The sequence below is a fragment of the Pelodiscus sinensis genome, chromosome 1 (genome assembly GCF_052426305.1).
Source record: "Pelodiscus sinensis isolate ZL-2025 chromosome 1, ASM5242630v1, whole genome shotgun sequence".
NCBI lineage: Eukaryota > Metazoa > Chordata > Testudines > Trionychidae > Pelodiscus > Pelodiscus sinensis.
In genome coordinates, this window is record NC_143052.1 from 143,864,512 (window position 1) to 143,882,360 (window position 17,849).

Here is a 17,849-nt window from a genome sequence, read left to right on the forward strand (position 1 = left end):
TAAACAGAAACAGGAAAAAAAGAATGAAGTTGAGTGTATGTGCTGCAAGTGGTGTGACCCAAATATTAAATGTAAATATGTATACACTATACCTCTACGTCTACAATAGTAAGTTATTCACATGAAAAATTTTATTTTGAGATTAAAGATGTATTGTTTCCTTAAACTCAGAGATGGCATTGCATATTGAATTCTGTTTTAGTTCTGCAACAAAACCACATTGCTAAAAGGAATTCAAAGCATTACTCTGTTAAATGCTATTTTCCCCTGTCTTTCCATCCACTAAAATAAAACCCAATGTTTACCCAGAAAAATTGAGTTTTTCACTTATTTTCACCTGTTTTTGTTGTGGTAATACATACTGATAATTCATGGTGGGGGGGGGGGGATTAAAAACTGAAAATGAAGGCTCCTACTTGTATTTCTAGAATTATACAGCTGAACAATTTCCTCCCCATTTCTCCAATTCCTAACTGGCCGTATTGTAACTGATGCTGTGGTTGGCACTGTGCACAGGCAAATCCAAGCAGACATGAGAATGTAGTTAGTACTTAAAACTTAAGGGGAGTTACATTTTCCGTGGTGAGTACATTGACAGTAGTACTTCTGTGTTTTATTTGCAGGTGCTGCCATTGCAGTCTTCATAGCCTCACTGTCTGAACCAGATACGGAGGAGAAAGAAGAGGACTCAGGATGACATGTTCCAGGAGATCCTGCAAACCAGTGCTGCTACAAACAATGAGCAAGGAGCCTGCAGGATGAACACTGGGGACAACCTAAAGAAGGGAAGAGAAGAGAGGTGAAAAGTACAGGAAAAGGAGAGTGAGCTGCACCATAGGGTTTCTCAGACAGCCAATAGAGATACTGCAGACTTTGAACATGCAGGTTCTCAACAATCCCATGCTTGCCTCCCTCTTCAGCCCACTGAGGACTCAATATCAGAACCTCCCCTTTTCCATCCCTTCCCAACATTCCATATAACATTTGGGACCATGGTATCATTGCTGTCACCCCACTCCAGAGGACACTAAAGAAAATCACAGCATCGCATACGCAGGCCGGTGAAAGTCACAATTACTGCCGGTTTAGCTGAGATGCACATGAATGTTCTTTTGCCTTCATTAGTTCTGGTTTTTAATTTATTAAGCTTTTATTCATTTTTAATGTATTTGTTTTTAAACTACCTACCCAGAGGTTTGGTTTTGGTTTTGGTTTCACAGATTTTTGTTACAAAATAAAATTCTTATTTGGAATATAATTCATCTTTATTAGTTTACAACATATTCTTGCTGGTACTCAGTTGTCCTGAAAACGAACTGTTTCAGCTAGGGATGTGAAAGTTTAACCGGCTAACCGGTAAGCATCACCCTAAATGGGTAATGCTTACCAGTTTTGGTTAACAGCTGGAGCTGGAGCAGCTCCCTGCTTGCTCCAGGCTGGGGATTGCTCCAGTCCCATGGGGCCCACCGCAGGCAGGAGCTGCTCCGGCTAGCTGGAGCAAACGCTGTACATGACAGGCCCAGCCTGGCCCCCCTGCTACAGGTTGGCTCCCCAGGAGCAGAGCTAGCAGGGGCTGCTAGGCTTGCTTCCAGGAAGTCCGCTGCAGAGCCTGTAGCAAAACCTCCTCCCTCGAGAGTGGTGCCAGTGGCTCTTGCCGGCTCCGTTCCTGGGGAAGAGGTTTCACTGTGAGAGCGGGGTTGGCAGCTCTTGCTGACTCCACTCCTGGGGAAGTGGCTTTACGACGGCAGCAAAGCTGCCTCCCCAGGAGTGTAGATAGCAGGGGCTGGTGGCCCTGCTCCTGGGGAGGCTTCTCTGCGGGTTCTACAGTATAAACCTTAAGTTCTATATTGCAGAGCCTGCAGTGCATATAACTGTGTAACTGCTGATATTTGCATCAGTTACAGGGTTATTTATTTAACCAAGTTTTTACAACATTAGTTTCTACAGTGTCACAATTTAAAAAAAAAAAATTGAATAGCGTGTTGACAATCTTATATGCCTACAGGTACAGCAGACAGTACACAGTTCATACCAAGAAGCAAGACAGAGCAGGGCCAGGTAGAGCACATACCACCACCTGCTAATCTTGGCTCACTATTAAAATAGTTTTTCACAGTCTTTCAAGCCATATGGCTCCACATTGAGCTTTTCTAGTAGCCCTTGTGTCTGGCTGTTAAAATTGAGCACATTGAGCAGCTGCTTTACCTCTACGCAGGTGGACAATTTCCTTCTTTGCTTTACAGATGATATGTCTAACACGGCAGACAGCTATAACCTGTAGGATATTTTTCTCACTAAGGTCCAATCTTGTGAGTAAGCATCAACATTCCTTCAGATGACCAAAGGCAAATTTAACTGTAATTTTGCTGTTACTGAGCCGGTAGCTGTTACTGAGCCAGTAGTTAAAACTTTCCCTCATGTTGCTGATGTGGCCAGTCTATAGCTTTATGGACCATGGGAGCAGGGGGTAGGTTAGGTCACACAGGATCACTTGAGGCTTGCCGATGATAACCCCCTAGTTAGGAAGGAAAGTCCCAGCTTGCAGATTTTTGAACACTGCTGTGTTCTTAAAGATGTGTGTTTTCCCTGAACAGCCCATGTTGATGTCAGTGAGGCATCCCTGGGGATTCACCAGCACTTTGATAATCATAGAAGAGTGATCTTTACTACTGATGTACTTTGGCAAGATGGGCTAGTGCTAAAATAGAGATGTGCATGTCATTTATTGCGTCACCTCATTTTGAGAATCCCATTATTGCACATCCGTTATATGTTGTTGAGAGTCACACTCCCGCATAGTAAGAGATGATTAATTGCCCTGCACGCTTGCATGAAAAAGACCCTCCCACAGTGGATTTCCTGACTCCAAATTTATTCTCAAATGACTGGTAGTAATCTGGCATTGCAACTTTCCACGGTGCTATCATTATCCTCTTCTTTCAGTGCAGTTCTCATTTTGGTTTGCCTGCTCTGGAGGGCAAGGGCAAGCTTGGCACAGAAATCCAGGAATGTGAATTGCCACCAGTGCTTGTCATCTCAAACCTGCAATAAGATGCATTCACATCAGCCACTATATGTTTCTTGAACCCACAAGTGGTGCACCATCTGCAGCTGCTCTATGAATTCCACCAACAGCTTTGAATTGTTTCTCGTCATGACCTACAATGATCTGTCCTCCAGGGAATTGTCAAGTTTCCTGTGGCTCTTCCTGAGGTTCTACAGATACTACAGCATCGCGCACTGTATGTTTGCAACACTCATAAAATTGGTGCAGAGCTGTGCAGGCTCCATGCTTCTGTCGGAGATGGAAGACAGAGAGGAGGGTATTGTGGGATGGTGGGATTAAAAGACATTACAAAAATTATGGAATACAGATGACATTGGAGACCATTGCAAACTGGGAGGCTGATCATATGCTCCCAGTCATCCCTGCACGACTCATTTCAGCCCCATCATGCATTGCCAAAACTTCCCAAAAGAGTGTGCTCTGGATGCTGGTGAATTGCATGATGGGCTACCTTTCCATGACGCACCACATTGTATCAATACAAGTGCTCCTGGTGAGAGTAAGCACCACTGATACAAGTTGCACATGTACACTTGGCCCAAGTGATATCTGGCAGCTGTGTGCTGACATGATGTGAGTTGATATAAGTTTGTAGCCTAAACAAGACCTTAGATGGTTCATATAAATAACAGTTTAGAATATAATTTGTTCATCATAATGTGCTTATTTTCTTTTGTGTTTGACTTTGTTTCTGATCAGTTTTCTGATTAGAACAATTTGGATGTATTTCCTGTTACAATCATCCTGTTGGGTTTGCATTTCTAGCACCTCAGGTGAAGAGGTTTTATTTTAATTTAAATGAAAGTGTGTTTAGAATTATTATGTATTCTTAAATTATATTTTAATCTACTATGAAACTTTGGTCTTAAATTGAGTTTGACTGTTTCCTCCAACTACCTAGACATCCATTGACTTGATTCAGTGTTCTTCTGGAAACACAAACTTTTAGCAATTATTTATTGTCATTCCTGAGTTAACTGTGCACCTCTGTCTCCTTTTGATCTCTGGAGGGCATCCCTTTTAGTCTTAGATCTATAGTTATTATCATTCTTGGACCAGAATCCCATGATCCTTTCCTTTCAGTTTAGGCTGAAAACTCCTGTAATTCACTGTGATTACCTCAGCCAATTTGACTTGCAGTTATGTTCTCCCAGGGACAATGACAGAATTATTCTCTGACAACCAGCTCTCATAAATTAAGTTATTATTTATTCAGAACGTAAGCATTTTAGAGAGAGCATCTTGAAAAACAGACTATATGCATGCTTTGTTTACTAAATGACAGTTCATCTTTCCACCTGGACATTCTGGTAGATTTAAAGTGCTGCAGCTTTTTTCCATAGGGCCTGCCATTCTTGGTCACAGTCTCATGAGTGAACAAGTCTTTTGGTCAGGGCTGATAATTTATGAAGGTTCAGCTGTGTTGTCTGTTAAGGCCAAGACACATTAATCTGTGTGTTTGTTTTGCACCAGGTCACTCTTCCAAAGGTTTATTACCTGCATTGATTCAGCATTAAGATTTTGCATTAATTATTCATTAGAGCTTTTAGTTGCTACAAAAAGCATCCTTGAGCTCACATATTGAACCAGGAATACAATTAGTGGCAAGCCAATAAATTCACTAACACAGTGTCTTTGAATGTTCTAGGGTTCCATAGCATCTGTCACATCTCCGTTTAATAGCCTAATGTGCTGTTCTGAACATAAGTTAACCTGGGATTCTGTACTATTGCTACTAACGTTGTGTCTTTTCCTCTTTAGTTATTTAAGCGCAGAAATGTTGCTACAGCTGAAGAAGAAGCAGAGGAAGAAGTGATGTCAGATGGAGTTTTTCATGAATCTCAACTGAACAACATGGAGATGTCTTCTGTAAGTAAGCGTGATGCTTTGAGAATCTCTACATTCTTTGTGTGTCAATAAAATGGATATTAGGTAGGTATATAGTGGTAAATAATGCCATAGGCAAATATGGCACTTTGGGAACTGTCCATCAATTTATAAAGAGCTAATATTCTGAAATACAACTTATATGGTATACAACTTATATGGTAATGTCAAATTGCTCCAACATTGTGGAAGATGGGTTGGTGGTTTGTTTTCCAAGAAAACTCTGGGTGTAAAACATGCTACCTGAAACAGCTCCTCGTGGACTTTGTTCTTGAGGCTGAGTGATGCAGAGAAACTTGCCAATATGTGGTTAAAAATTGCAGTTTGTTTTGTTTGGTACAGAACCCACTAGTTACCTTCTTGCCTGGAAATTTACTGGCATAAATCAAGTTGGATTTAATTGCAGTGTAAAGACTGGGAGAAGCTGGTGGTACAGCGTACTGAACTGAGACCAGATTTAACTGTAAATAACAGAGTATTTTTATATTTGTCCAAGGGTTGCAACCCTTACTTTAATACTTGTAGTTACCAGTTTGCTTTTCTGCCACTGAGAGTTAGCATTTCAGGCCATCGTCTCTATCAGTCCAAGACACATTCCAAAAACTTGGACTTAGAGCAAAACAACTTAAAGTAGGGAATTTTTCCCCCACGGCTGACTTCCATTTGCGTAGATTGTAGGTTTTTTTATGCAAGTTAAGAGCAGGGAATGGGCGGACTGACAATGCATCAGTTTCTACAAGTGTCAACAATTTTAGTACAGAGCGCATGTATACCAGGGTGATTTATAGTATGGATACCTTGTAATAAATGATAGCATTTGAGGAGCAGAGAGAAGACTTGACATCTATACACTAGTATGTCTTTAAATAATTAAGGTATTAGGTTGACCTCACACTTATATGAACTTTATAATGTCATTTTTGGAGATATCTAGAATAGCACATAATGTGGCAGCATTGAAGTTAAGACTGCTTAAAACAAGAACATGATTCAGAAACAGATTGCTGAGTTTAATATTAATACCAGGAGAGGGAACTGTAAGAAAACTGTACCTTGGGCACATTTTCAAGTGGCATCATCTCTTTAAAACAGTGTGTTGCATACTTAGTTGTTTGTGTAGGCTGAGCTTTATAGCTAGCCTGTCTTTGACTTCTAGTCCATCAGCATCCCTTGCACGTCACTCTAGGAAGGTCTGTCTAGAATTCGGTCAGAGGTACATTAATCCTAACCTCACTCTCTCCTAAAGCCTACCACTAAAATTACTGCCATACTCTTGTGTACTGAGTGACCAAACAGTGATTTTAGTGAAAATTAGGTTTTGCTAGTTGTGACTCATGAACTCCTCAATGCCAGCAGGCAGAAGTGGTGGGTGGCCTGTGACTATAGGCTGACTCAGCCGTTGCCTATAGTGCCGCCTTTAACAGGGCGCCCATGGCGCCTGATGATGATGTCACGGTGCCCGATGATGACGTCACTCTATTGATGGCCGTGCAGGCGGGAGCGCCGATCGTGCATTCTCCTGGGGTTCCAGCTGCCGCAGCCTGCCTCGGGCTGCTTCTGCCAGCAGGCAAAAAAGTTACAGAAATATCCTGATCCTGGTATGTATGCCCTAGTTCACCAAAGAGTGTCACCTGAGATTGTACATGAAAGCCAGGATCATACTGGTTGCTAATATTGTGAAATGTGTACAGATACTGCGTAAGGAGTTATGTATGTCTACTGAAAATACACTTTTAATCTCTGTATCAAGGCAGAGTTGACAAACAGTGTCTTGTTAGACAAAGCATATTTATTCACCTGTCTGTTAATTAATCATTGCAAGCTAACACAATGGAGAGTTATTTGCATATGAAGCCATCATGGGGTTGTGAAATCAGCAGGGATGCAGCATACTAGAAGATAAGCCACACGTAGCATTATCTTGATTCTAGGCATAAATTATAAAGCTTGAGGGATTTATGGACAAGGCAAAAAAGACCCTCCATCATTTTGCATTTAGAAGTAATTGGGCAATGCAGTTTACATAAATGAAAACTTGGTTAAAATATACAAAGGATGTTTGGGGTTAGATAAACTTTAGACAGAAGGTTAGTCTGTTTAGACTCTAGAAATCATGTTATGATTTTATTGTATATGTAACCTTTTGTTTTCATTATCCTCACGTGTTGTTTTCACTGTAATAATATGTAAGTGATATTAAACTAGGGGCTGATCCTGAGTTGCTTTCTCCAAGCTGGTGTGTTCACTGCTCTCTTAGAAATGACTGATCTGTTTTTTTCTGTGAATATGCAGTGGATACGGAGCTGGATACTGCAGGGAACCCTTCAAAAGGGCTTCAGGACAGGGGTACACCTATTGTTAACCAATGCTAGAAGTTCTGTTTTGATGATTGTGCTCAGGAATTTAGTCTTCAAGGTTGTCTTTCACCAGAACTACAATCATTTATACTTTATTAAGGAAAAATAGGTTGTGTGAATTGTGATGCTTCAAAAATGGCTTGAAGCAAACATAGTGGCCAAGTCTAGACAATAACTTATCCTAGCCAAGAGAAACTGATCCCTTATACCCACAAACACCCATAAATCAACAACTTTTTCTATTTTGATCCTCCACTTCATTCTGCTGATAAGACTGCTAATTATATGGCGGTTTTGTGATGTGGAAAATGTCTGTTAATTTTGCTCATATAGCTTATGAAACAAAATTGGGGTTCTGGAAATGAAATTAGCACACTACCATTTAAAGCCCTTTGAATGATAACACTAGCAGTCAATATCACTTTTTATTGTCTGGCTTCTTACACAGTAATAAACTCAATAGCACGGTTTGTCAAATGTTATTCTAATATTTTCCCTCTGAATTCAGTCCCAAATTTACTAGTTTGCTTTCTGTCATCCCAGAGTGCCGTCATCACCTCTGATATGATTGAGATGATTTTCTCCAATAGCCCAGAACAGCAGCTCTCAGCCACTCAGAAATTCCGGAAGTTACTTTCAAAAGGTGAGCACTGAAACATAATACTGAGGTGGAGTATACATTTTATAATTGAGATATTAACAAGGTGGTGAATTGTCTTTGTGATATGATGTTTCTTAGCATCACACTCTTTAAACCCTTGCCATTCTAACTACATATTCTAGCATCAAGACACTTTAGGAACTTTCCTGACCATGTTTATTCAAAATCAAATTTGCTATATCTTGAGCAATTGCCTGTGCAGATTCCCATTTCATCATGCCCATCAGGAAGTGCTGGGTCAAAGCCTTTTGGAAAACACTCTTAACTGATTATTAAGACTAATTGAATCTCTCAGCTTAGAACCAAATTTTCAGTGTGATGGGTTAAAAGTATCTGTGGCTCTGACTGTTTCTGTCTTGCCGCAGTCTCATCCTATTTGGAATCTGTTGTACTCTTCCTTCTTTTTATTTTCATTTGTTGTGCTAGTTATTTATTACTTTAAAAGAAAGGGTTTTTTATTTCTAGTTCCTCCTTACTGTGTGGCTTGTTCTGTTTCATTGTATTACTGGTGCAGATCTTCACAGTAACCAGTGTTTTGTGCTTTTCAGGCACGAGCCTATTTCAGTGTCATGGTCAGCTTCGTACCGACACCTAAGGGGCTTCTGACCTCTGGGACTCAGAGTCCCATAGGAAGTTGGAGTTTAAATTTTTTACCTCTTTTATAAGGCTAAAATGTTGGTTATCAACTGGTATGCCTTTTGTTCTTGGAACAGGTCGTTCTTTGAGATAGAAATCCACCTGTACCAACTTTATTCTTTGAGCCAGAAGAAAGAGATGTTCACGTCCAAGTACTCTGTAGTATACTCTCAGTCCTCAGATCCAAATAGTTTAGATATGGGTTTTCCATGTTCTGGGGCTTCTGGTGCCCTGTCTGAAGCAGAGGGAGTATTGTCAAGAATGGATAGTCTTATAGTTCAACTTGTGGATGTGCCATTGGCTTTCTTGTATAATATGTGGGTGAACTCTTCAATCTGGATCTTGACTCCCCATCTGTAAAATAGGAATAATACTTCCTTATTTTACAAGGTTCTGTGGGGGTAAATCATTCATTTATTATTGTGGTAGCAACTAGAACTGTGGTGCCCAATACACTAGCCACATGTTGCTAGTTGGCTTAAACAATGTAGCTATTTGGTCGGTTGAGTGTAACTAGTTCTCTATAGCAGCAGCCATTATAGTGGCTACTGCTTCAGAACTGGTGGGACACCCCCGATAAAAGCCCTGATCAAGGCTCCATTAGGCTAGGCACATGTGACAGAATAATGCCTGACCCAAAGAGTTTATAATCTAAGATAGAGAACAGGTGACTAAAATAAAGAAATGGAGGGAGTTGGAGAGGCAAGGTAAAAAGTGAAACAATAACAGTCACAATTGTAATTAACGTTTGGATCTTAGCTGTGGTGGTCAGGAGGGCCCATAAGAGTATCCTAGAATCATAGGTTTTTAAGACCAGGAGGAACTGTTGTCATTGTCTGTTCTATAACAGGCAGTTATTAAAGGACACAGAAGGATTACTTACATTGGAGCTGGTAGCCATTCGATAGCCACAGAATCTGCCTTCCTTGGAATCTTATTTTGGAGCTTCAAGTAGGTGGAAATCATTGATAGGAAAGGCACAAGTTTCATCAAGCTTTTCCATCTGCATTTGTAAAGGTGGTGTATTCATATCTAGGAATAAGGAAATACTTTCTATTCCATCAGTAACTAAGGAGGATGCTGAACAGCAACTGCCAAAAATCAAATATCTGATTCAACAGAACTGGATAACTCGCAGAAAAAATATTTGGCCAAGAAGCTCACTGAGCTCCTAGTGTTATTGTTAAACACATTTTGGAATATTGAGAGAGTTCCAAAGGACTTGAAAAAGTTAACGTTGTGCAATATTTCAAGAGAGGGAGAAGAATGATCCGAGTAACTGATCTGGGGCAACATCTTGTAATGGCTGATTTGGAATTTGGTCAGGGCATTCCATATTGGGGGGAGGGAGGAGCGTGTATGGTAACATGATTAAAACTACATTGATTGGTAGGTTTTATCAAACAAGATTTTAAAATTAGATTATAAATCTGGTTGACAAAAGGAACTGACATTTGAAGTGGCATTTGACATCTCGTGATATTTTAATTAAAAAAAAAAAAGATGAAATATCAGTGTAGGCTATAGTAAGTAGATTAAAAAGTGTTAACTAATCAAAAAAACCATAGAAGGGGAATAATGTGGCTGTCTCTTGAGGGTTGCTGTAGGAATATATTTTTGTCCAGTGCTATTCAATATCTTTATGAATGATTTGAGAGAAAATAAAAGCATTGTTGGTAAGATTTGTAAATACAAAAAGTGGTGGAATGGTCAATGATAGGGATAAATAAGTTATATAGACCAATTTAGATCACTTGGTAAAGCGGACTCATTTGAACAACGTGCATTTAAAAGCTGCCAAAGGAATTTAGGAGCAAAGAATATAGGTCACACTTAGAAGGTGGAAGACAGCATCCTGGAAGACAGTGGCACTGAAAAGGACTTGAGGATAATGGTAGATTACCAGCGGAACATGAGCTACTGATATCATGGTGTATCTACAAGGGCAAACTTTCTTGGATATGTAAGTCTTGGAATGTCAAGTAGAAGCAGGAAAGTGATATTATCTCTGTATGTGGCATTGGACTACTGCCATAGAATAGTCTGATCACTACTGGTAGCAGCACTTTTAATGGATGTTGAAAATTTGGAAAAAATTCAGACGATGCTATAAGAATGATTTGAGATGTGGAATATCTGCCTTATTGTGAGAGATCTAAGAAACTCAGTCTATTTTAGTTTACCAAGAGAAAGTGACTTGACTATGGGCTGGAAGTGCTTTGTGCTTGGTAACATAAATAAATGATTTCTGATGGCATAAAGAGCCCTCTAGCTTTCAACTATTTGATCTCATTTATCTAGAAGAAATAGTAAAGTGAGAGAAATTGACTTTGAAATTTTGCACCTTGTTTAAAAATAAGGGTAAACAGCCATTGGAACAACTTTCTTATGGATGTGGTGGATGCTGTCACTTGAAGTGTTTAAATCAAAAGAGCAGATCTTTTATAAAATCTAAATTAAATGGCAAAGAAGTTACGGGTTTGATGCAGAAATTCCTATGGGAGGTTTTATGGTCCATTTTAGGCAGGAAGTCAGACTTAGTTATTGTAATAGTCCCTTGTGACATTTAATTTCTTACTGTTAAATGACAAGGAGATGGTTTTGGCTTTCGTGTCCTCACAATAGGAAACAACAAATTTTTGGACCTAGGTGATGCTTGTGTGGCCCAAACATGGTGCTTCCTGGACAGTTCTAAGACAGCTGGTCCACATGTGCACCCGTTTCAAAGTATGAATCTACAGAGGCAGTATCATGAAAATGCTGTTAATAGGTAGTAGTCTTTCTTTTTCATAAATTAACTTCTTGGTTTAATTAGCCAGCTTCTTTTCATGTGTGCGTGTGTACCCACACATACATATCTCTGGAATCATGATGTTGGAATCTATTTTTTATCACTGATATAAATCCTTGTCCCTGAAAAGGGCAAAGTAATGTTGGTGTAAAATGTAATTTTGTTTGACAAAAAAGTAATTATCATAATGGAATTTTGGTGTAGGGAATTCTGCAAAGAGAGTCTTGAATCTAATTCCACATTCTATTTTAAACAGAACCTAATCCCCCAATAGATGAAGTGATCAGCACACCAGGAGTGGTGGCCAGGTTTGTGGAGTTCCTCAAACGAAAAGAAAATTGTACATTACAGGTGCACAATTTTTTCCCTTTATTTTATGAATGGATTTGGTGATCATGAAAGTTAATGTCAGGATGTTAATATCTAAAGCAGGTACACATTAAGCAAACTACCCTCCTCCAAGGTTATGAAAATGAAACAAAATCTTAACTCAAAAAGATTCCTGTGATTTGAATTTTAGCCTCCTGGAAAGAGGCTGTGTGTGGCAGAGGCTAGGATAGGACCACCACATTGGCTTTCTGATGTATCAGAAGCAAGATTTGAATGCAGGTTTGGTCAGGTGAAATATCAGTGAATTGTCCCACCCTGTTTTGTTTTTCTTTGTGTGATTGCACATATCAGTTCCGCTTCAGGTATATGCATGCCCAAGTTCCAGAGTTGAATGTTTTCCCTTTGGCATGCCCTGTTAAGGGGGCGCATGCAACTTCTGTTGTCTTGTGTTTCTGCACAATCCTATACAAGACAGAGGTCCTCCTTAGGTCCCCTGAGTTCCTTCTTACCACCTTTGATAACTAGATGGAGCATGTCAGCTTGCTTCTTCAAGTTTAATGGTACTACTTAGATAGTTAATTTAAAATTCATTTGTTGTTTTTCTTTATTTTCTTTTGCATTGCTTCACTATTGTTATGGGGTGCTGGTGCACTGTGCCAAGATATGCCTTTGTTTCCAATGTTTAAACTTTGAGCTGGTTGCAAAAAATTGATGCTGGTGAGCAATCCTCATTCAGAGACTACTGACAGATTTGCAGAGGCTTTAAGCACCGTACAAACAGACAGAGGCAAGAATACACCACATCATTATGAAGGCCACTATGCATCAACCTTCTGAGCCCACCTTCTTAGGGCATGCACTAATGATGTTAAATATCGACTAATTGACTAATCGAATACTCCAGGGATGGCCAACCCATTACAGGAAAAGAGCCAAAATAGTTGTGAATATAGCACAAAGGGTTGGGAGGTGAGGGGGGAAGTTGTCTAGCAAAAAAAAAAAAAAAAAAAAAGCCTGCCGCTTTAAGCAACATGTTTAGAGGCTTTTTGGCCACATCAGGCTTCCACCCAGCTGACACCATCTTGAAGACACCATTTTTAATGGCTGCACCTGATGGCTCCCCTACCCCAGAGAGCACAGGTTGCCGGGAGGCAGGGGCTGTTTCACAAGCCACAGGGGTAGCTTCACGAGATACGAGATGCACCGGGGTGGGGGGGGGGCAGGGGAGAGAGCCAGCTGCATGCGGCTCACGAGCTGCAGGTTGGCCATGGCTGAAATAGTCAATGCATTCTAGGGCTGTTGTTACACTTCAAAGGTGAAAGCTCTGCATGGAGCTCAGGGTCAGCCAGAGACTTCCCTGCTGACCCTGGCCTCCATGCCATGCTGCCACTTTGAAACACCACAAGAAGCCTGATGCTGGTCTCCCTGCAGTGTTTCAAAGTGCCAGCAGTGTATGGAGGTTGGGGCCAGCGGGGGAGTCCCCAGCTGATTTTGGGCTCCATGCAGCGCTGCTGCTTAGAAACGCCGCGTGCAGCCTGGGGACACCCCAGCAGGCCTCAGACTTCATGAGGTGTTTCAAAGCAGCATCGCTGCATGGAGCCCAGAGCCTGGCCCCAGGCTTCAAGCGGCTCTGCCTCTTTGAAGTTCCCTCTTTTCTCCCCCACCCTTGCTTCCTCTCTCTGATAGAGGCAGGAAGCGGGGTGGGGGGGGTGGGGAGTGACTAGTCGACTAGTCCTTCATATCCCTAGCATGCATCATGAACTTTAGCATCAGGTAGATATTGCTTCAGAATGCCTGCACGCAACCCCCTGTTCTGGTGAGACGGAAGAAGCCTAAGAGGTTAAATCACCCAGGCTGCGTCTACACTGCACCCTTACCTTGAAATTAGCTACGCAATTTGTGCTATCCAAAACATTCCTTAACCCTCATGGAATGAGCGTTACAGGGGTGCCGGAATAGCGCGTCCATTATTTCAAAATAATAGGCTGCTTTAAGACTTATCCCAAAATAGCTTGCAGTGTAGACGTAGCCTCATGGTGCTGAGAATTAGCTGCACTAGATGATTGAAATCTCTGGTAAGTAATCAGGTGGATGGGGAAGTATGTCCTTTGGCAAGAGATGTTCTCTAGTACTAGCATTTTGACTACTTCTGTGTAACATCAGCAGCAATAAGAAAGTGTCTTAGTACTGATGATGCTGGATGTCTACACAGCAGTACAAGATCTACGTTGCCTTTCAATACCAGAATCCCCTGTTGTACAGGAGATACTTTGGTTCCAGGTGAGCTAACCTCAGGCCTTAGGGACAGACTTACCTCAGGCTTGAGGTCAGTCTGCGGTATCGCAGTATACTGAATATCCAGCATTTTCTCAACTGGTTCACAGATAATGACATTCCCTTCTTCATTGAAGGAGTTTTGTTACTAATGCCCACTCTGTCCCAATATGGTCCAAGTTAAGGGAACCTTGGAGCACTTGGCCTTATTAGAACCCCTTGGGGCAAGTCATCTTCATCCAGAGCCTCCCTTTTTAGATCTCCTGCCAGGCAATGTGCTGACTCATGTAATGAGGTCCAGGTATATGTCTTTGCTATTGAGCTAAGCCCCCAAAGCCTCTGAGCTATGGAACATCCATTCACTGCAGTTCAGCAGGATTTGCATTTGTCTTTCTCATTGCCTGATGAGATTATTGCTCTTGGAGATATGTCACTAGTCTGAGATGACTACAAAGCTTACCAAGACCTTTTAAAGAGACTTTTCTTGATACCCCTGTTAAGGTAGTCCAGGAGAGTCCTCATAAGCTTGTGGACATTCTGAAGTTAGCAGGACATTCTAGAGAGGCTCTCCCTATCAATGAAGCCATTGTAGAGCCTACATAATCCTTGTCATATGCCATCCTCACTGCCTCCAACAGCCAAGAGAACAGAAAGAAGCCATCCCATTCTTTCTCAAGACCAGGATCATGTTTATGCACATCCCTGGTCAGGTTCCTTAGTTTCTTGGCAGTAAATGAGTGTGTGTCAGGTTAGTTCTTTGTCCCCAAAAGACAATGACGCAAAGGAATTTGACATTTTTGGTAGGAAAAATTATTCCACATCTGGTCTACAATTTCACATTGCTAACCAACAAGCATTGTTGGCCAGATAATGACTTCTCCATCTGGGATAATATGTAGAAGTTCTCAGATAAGTTGCCAAAGGATGTGAAACAGGAATTCCAGACTCTGTTAAAATAAGAGCAAGATAGTGGCTCAGGCCTCAGGCTTTAAGTGGGGCATATTCAATGGCTAAAGACATGGCATCTGCTGTATCTCTGCACAGATGTTTATGGCTTCAATCCTTGGGTGTTTCACAGGAGGTCCAGCAGAGGACACAGAATCTCTCTCCTGATGGTCCTATGTTCTTGTAAATGCAGCAGGAAATGCTCCACAGTCTTAATGTTTGAGGGCCATTTTGGAATTATAGGGAATTTACACACCATTCCTTAAAATAATGCAGACCTGCCTTTTCCACCAAGCAACCTAACCAATCTAGAAAACAAGGAAAGAACCATGGGAGAAGACCAATTCCTTATTAGTTTTATTCTTTAGCAAGTTCTTCTAGGCAGTCAGCAGACCCCATTTGTTGGATGGTCTTGTCAAGCACAAAGTGCCAGATCACATCAGTCTAGTTTCTCCTTAACCTGTTGGAAAAAACAGGGAATCCTGCTTCCTGTCTGTGTGGTCTTATTACCACAGATTGCTGGCTCCTAAGAACTGTGGAATGGGGATATACCTAGCAGTTTATTTCCATCTCTTTCTCTCCCTGCTCTCTTTAGGGACTATTGTCCCTAAAGACCTTCTCTGAAAAATGCAGTCTCTTCTCTGCTGGGAGCTCCAGCAGTGGTTTCCCCAACCTCCATTAAAGGAAAGGTTTTTAGTCCTATTCCTGGTTCCAAAGGCAAAAAGAGTCTCAGGCCATCCTCCATGGGAAGTATGAACAAAAATATTAAGTAAATAAGTTTTTGTCTGGATCACTTTCTGGGTCCTCATGATTGGTATGCTGCCCTTGACTTGAAGGATTCCTGTTTCTATTTGGCAATCCATCCAAGCCTCCAGAAATTCTTAAGACTTCTGCTCAACAATATCCAGCATCAGTTTACAGTCTTCCACTTTGACCTGTCTATTGCTCTGCTAGTATTTACAAAATGCACAACCTTGGTTGCAGGATTCCTAAGGAAACAAGGTGGGCAAATATTTCGTCACCTAGATGACTGGCTGTTATGAGATCTATCCAGGATCTGTTCCCTCTTTGGACTGCTGAATTTGTTGATTAATGAGGACAAGTCAATCTTCTTCCTAGTTCGGAGAACAGAATGTATAGGAGCAATCCTGGATTCTGCAGTAGCTAGGGCATTCTTAACCTCAAGCCAGATTTCTGGCATTAAACATTTCCATAGATTCATGGTGTCCAACCAGTTCTGAAGCAGTAGTCACGATAGTGGCTACTGCTATAGCGAGCTAGCCCCACTCAACCAGCCAAATACAGGCTGTCTTTGATGTAAGTCCAAGACACGTTCCAAAAACCTTGGACTTATAGCAAAACAACTTAAAGCGGGGAATTTTTTTCCCCATGACTGACTTCCATTTGTGCAAATTTTTTTTTTTTTTTTTTTTTTTTTTTTTTTGTGCAACTTGAGTGGGGAATGGGAGGCTTTATAACGCATCAGTTCCTACAAGCGTCAATGACTTCAGTGCGGAATGGATGCATACAAGGGCGACTTATAGTGGGAATGCCCTGTATCCACATTGTTCAAGCCAACTAGACACAGTCAACCGGCCAAATAGCCACATGTGGCTAGTGTGTTGGAAACCACGGCCATAGATATAAACGCTCATCTGCTTACAGTAGTAAAAGAAAGTCTTGGACTACTGGGACACATGGCCTCTTACGAATGTAAATGTTTCTTAAACTGTGTTCCGTGGTACACCGGCGTGAGGCAGTCAGAGGTGTGCCACGAAGAACAGAATTCAAAATGGCTGCCCTTTAAAGGGACAGGCAATTTTTTTTGGCTCAATAACTTTCCCCCTAGCCCTTTTTCCTCCCCCACTTTTTTTCTCAACAAAAAATTCTTGGTGTTCCCCATAAAAAAAATTATTTGGTATTCCTCGGTCTTAAAAAGTTTAAGAAACACTGGGATATGTGGTTCAACATGCCAGACTTCATCTCAGAGTTTCCGGGCAGGTTTAAGTTACTTTGGGCTTGTCATGCAGTGATAGGACCTGCAGGAGTACTTGCTCTTCATCTCGATGATCGAGAGGTAATGCTTTGGTAGGCAGAGTGTTCAGTGACTGTGCAAAGCATTCTCCTACCTAGCAGAAAGCCATCCACTAGAGAAGCTTAGAGGTTGATGTGGAAATGAATCTCCTTATGGTCAAAACAGAAGAGTATTTTGTCTGTCCTGGCCTCTAATGAACATGTTTTTGACTGTTTGTTCCACCTAAAACAAGAAGGCCTATTGATTAGTTTAAACAGCATTCACCTGGCAGCTTATTTTTACTTTATGTCCAACTGTAGCCTATTCGGTATCTTCTAATCCTGTACCAATTTGATTCAGATAGGATCTGGACAGGTTACATCTCTACATCATAGATCCCATTTCTTCCTGTCACTTAGAGTGGTGCTAAGTCAGTTAGTGTCCTCCCTTTGAAACCAGGGTTACTTGCTATTTGCTGCATCTGGCCATGAAAGTAGGTTTTTTGGCAGCTGTTGCTGCTGTGGAAAGAATGGCAGAGTTAAAAGCTTTGGAAGTTCTTAGCACAGTTTTTTTAATAAGGAAGAGTTATACCTTCATCTACTTCATAATTCCTGCCTAAAGTAATATTGTAATTCCACCTCATTCAAGCCGTATACTTATGAACTTTCTTTCCTAAGACCTATTTTCATAAAGATGAGGAGAGACTGCATTCCTTGAATGTTATAAGGGCTTTGGCTTTACACCTGGAATGAGGTCTTTCAGGTCTTCATCACTGCTGTTTGTGTCAGTGGCAGACCAGATGAAAGGCTTTACAGTCTCAGTGCAGAGGATTTCATCCTGCATTACATCTGTGCTTTGACATTGCTGATATATCCTTGCAACTGACA

General features: G+C 41.2%; 1 protein-coding gene across 4 annotated transcripts in view; it reads left to right on the forward strand.

Annotated features, from left to right (window-relative positions):
• The window catches only part of KPNA1 (karyopherin subunit alpha 1), a 112,394-nt gene that overhangs the window by 15,915 nt on the left and 78,630 nt on the right, over nt 1–17,849 (forward strand). For all 4 annotated transcript variants that reach the window (XR_012896999.2, XR_012897000.2, XM_075904361.2 and 1 more), the window contains exons 3-5: nt 4,829–4,936; nt 7,855–7,954; nt 11,656–11,750. Coding sequence is in view for 2 of the 4 variants with exons in the window: in XM_075904361.2 (XP_075760476.2) it covers nt 4,829–4,936; nt 7,855–7,954; nt 11,656–11,750 (303 nt within the window). In the remaining 2 variants the exon portion in view is untranslated. The remainder of the gene's footprint in view (nt 1–4,828; nt 4,937–7,854; nt 7,955–11,655; nt 11,751–17,849) is intronic.